Genomic DNA, 3400 nt, shown 5'->3' with positions numbered 1-3400 from the left:
GATATACATGTACATGATGCGTATGGTACATACGTGTAGGTGTATATTACATATGCTGGTGGTTTAGTACATTAGGTGAAAGGTCATAGACCTTGATGTCTTTGGAGGCTGATAATAGAAAGGTATATATTATATGCATTGTAGGTAAAAAGGTCATAGACCTTGACGAGCCGTTATGAGATAGCTAGGGGATGATGAGGGTTTCTGGCATATAAAGCCAGAGCATACGAAGCCAAAAAAAGACGACTTCATTAGTTTTTAGTTCACTTTGAGTGGAGAGATAAAAATGACTCCTTGCTATAGAGGAGATAGAGTTTTACCGAACGGGCCTACATTGGATCAGACCGGATCGGGTAAGTTCCTCAATTATATTACTTTTGGTCAGAGGGAGGGGGGGCATATATAAAGTAAGATATCCCATCTTATCACGTAGTTTGATTGAGTCAAGCAATCTTCAGTTTAACTAAATTTATATATAGAAAAAATATGACTACTTATGGCATTAAATAATAAGCATTAGATTTATCATGAAATATGTTTATGTGGTTCGTTTATATAGTGTCATAAACACGTTGTTGCACTTATTCATGGTCGTCGTTACTCAAGGTGTGTTTGCATGACTGGATCAGCCCGGTCCTGGAGACAAAGCAGCACGAGCTTTCCATTGGCATGTGTAGAAGTACGGTCAACGATCGATCGAGACTTGGCTTCGGTGGCGTGCACACGAGCACGAGCACGATGACGACACACTCCAATGATTGAATATTTCTTCTTTTATTCATTGTATGTATGTACGTATACACTAATCAAATTGAACCGCGTGTTCATTATCGTTGCTGGGACTCGGCCCCTGTTGCGACGCTAGCTCTCTGTCGCGTCGTGTTTGAAGAAAACTCAGCATAACGACGGCTAACAACTTTTTCCCGCGTCGTGTGCTTTTTTGAAATGGTACACTTGAACCATTTGTCCAAATTGAGCACACGCATGCAGATACACTTGCACCCGACCGGTTCGCACCAGACCACGTATAAAGGCCCTGCGGCAGCACCCGTGCTCAACACACACGCACACACACCAAGCAATATCACATAACTAGCTAGCTAGCTTCTTCGTCCAGTTCGTCGATCGTTCTCGATCAGTTTCTCACGACCGACGAAGTACGACACAATGCCAACGCCGCGGCGGCCGCAGCGCATGCTCGCCGCCGTCCTCCTCCTGTTGTGCTCGCTGGCGGCGCTCTCCGTCTCCGCGGAGGCCAAGGTGCACCACCACACGTGGGACATCGCGTACCACTACAAGTCCCTCGACTGCGTCGAGAAGCTGGCGGTGACCATCAACGGCGAGTCCCCGGGGCCAACCATCCACGCCACGCAGGGCGACACTATCGTGGTCACCGTGCACAACAAGCTGGAGACCGAGAACACCGGCATCCACTGGCACGGCATCCGCCAGATCGGCTCGCCGTGGGCCGACGGCACCGTGGGCGTCACGCAGTGCCCCATCCTCCCCGGCGACACCTTCACCTACCGGTTCGTCGTCGACAGGCCGGGCACCTACTTCTACCACGCCCACTACGGGATGCAGCGCGTGGCCGGGCTCGACGGCATGCTCGTCGTGTCGGCGCCCGACGGCGTGGCGGAGCCGTTTACCTATGATGAGGAGCGCACCATCCTGCTCATGGACTGGTGGCACAAGAGCGTGTACGAGCAGGCCGTCGGGCTCGCGTCCGACCCGCTCGTCTTCGTCGGCGAGCCACAGTCCCTGCTCATCAACGGCCGTGGAGTGTTCGAGCCATTCCACTGCTCGCGTGCTCCCAACGGCAGCAGCGACGCTGCCTGCAACGTCCCCCGCTCCGCAGGATGCGCGCCGCCGCCGCTCTTCACGGCCGTGCCGGGGAAGACGTACCGCCTCCGCGTTGGCAGCCTGACGTCGCTGTCGGCGCTCAACTTCGCGATCGAGGGCCACTCCATGACGGTAGTGGAGGTCGACGGCTACTACGTGAGGCCCGTCGTCGTGGACAGCCTCTACATCTACTCCGGCGAGTCCTACTCGGTCCTGGTCAAGGCCGACCAGGACCCGTCTCGGAACTACTGGGCCGCCTCCCACGTCGTGGCCCGGGCGCGCAACACGACGAGCGCCATGGCCATCCTCAGCTACGCCGGCAACGACCCGAGGGCGCCGCCGCCGACGCCGCGGCCGGAGGGACCCGCATGGGACGACGTGAAGGCCCGGGTGGAGCAGAGCAGGTCCCTCGCCGTCGCGCACCCGGACCACGTGCTGCCCGTGCCGCCGCGGCCCGACCGCGCGCTCCTCCTCCTCAACACGCAGAACCGGATCGGCGGCCACACCAAGTGGGCCATCAACGGCGTCTCCCTCGCGTTCCCTGCGACGCCGTACCTCGTATCCATGAAGCGCGGCCTGCAGGGCGCGTACGACGCGCGACCCCCGCCGGAGACGTACGACTTCAGGAGCTACGACATCGAGCGGCCGCCGCCGGCGAACGGGACAGTGGCCAGCGCCGTGTACCGGCTGGCGCTAGGGTCCGTGGTGGACTTGGTGCTGCAGAACACGGTGGCGCTCAACAAGAAGAGCGAGACGCACCCGTGGCACCTCCACGGGCACGACTTCTGGGTGCTCGCCTACGGCGACGGCAAGTTCGACCCGGAGAGGGACACGGCCAGGTTCAACCTGAGGGACCCCGTCATGAAGAACACGGTGGCGCTGCACCCCAAGGGGTGGACGGCGGTGAGGTTCGTGGCGGACAACCCCGGCGTGTGGCTGTTCCACTGCCACATCGAGGCGCACGTGTACATGGGCATGGCGGTGGTGTTCGAGGAGGGCGTGGACACGGTCGGCCGCTTGCCCAAGTCTATCATGGGCTGTGGACGATCCAGGACCCTGCCTTGACCTAGGTAGCCAGGCGCCGCCATCACATGACAACATTTCTTCGTGACCAATTCTTTATTTGTGTACAATTTGTAATAAGCCCAATCAATTTGTTTCAATAATTTTCAAGACTGTATTTTGTACTGCTAGTACTGTTACCAAGTGATAAATAAAGCTATTCCATTTCTTTTAATTTCTCAGAGCATCTCCATGAGTCTTTCTAAAGTTTACTTTCTAAATCATCACTTGGAGAGTTATTTGAGTAAAATTCGTTTTCTATATCTTTGTATCCTCTAACAGCTTTTGCATTTCTTGTGCATACTCTAATGAATCATCTTCATTCTACATCTTTGGTTAGTGAGAAATTCGAAACAGATGATGTCTATATTTAGAGATCCAATTAAAGAGGCTATTGGATGTTATTTTTTCACCAAAGTCTCTATTCCTTTAAATTAGAAAGAATATAAAGAGTCTCTTGGAGTTGCTCTTATATAAGGTAGAATCATCACTGTCT

General features: G+C 54.5%; 1 protein-coding gene across 1 annotated transcript; it reads left to right on the top strand.

Moving 5' to 3' along the window:
- Window positions 1-1167: 1167 nt before the first annotated feature.
- LOC136533453 (L-ascorbate oxidase-like) lies at window positions 1168-3027 on the top strand. Its single transcript, XM_066526001.1, has one exon. It carries the CDS (start codon window positions 1168-1170, stop codon window positions 2905-2907), a length of 1740 nt encoding a protein of 579 aa, XP_066382098.1. The 3' UTR covers window positions 2908-3027.
- Window positions 3028-3400: the final 373 nt, after the last annotated feature.

The sequence above is a fragment of the Miscanthus floridulus genome, unplaced genomic scaffold (genome assembly GCF_019320115.1).
Source record: "Miscanthus floridulus cultivar M001 unplaced genomic scaffold, ASM1932011v1 fs_884_1_2, whole genome shotgun sequence".
In the NCBI taxonomy this organism is placed as follows: Eukaryota; Viridiplantae; Streptophyta; class Magnoliopsida; order Poales; family Poaceae; genus Miscanthus; species Miscanthus floridulus.
Note: the sequence above shows the minus strand (reverse complement) of the source record. Positions and strands in the feature narration are given on the sequence as shown.

Excerpts from the sequence above, each read along its gene's own strand:
- LOC136533453 (XM_066526001.1), top strand. The coding sequence starts at position 1,168 with ATGCCAACGCCGCGGCGGCCGCAGCGCATGCTCGCCGCCGTCCTCCTC.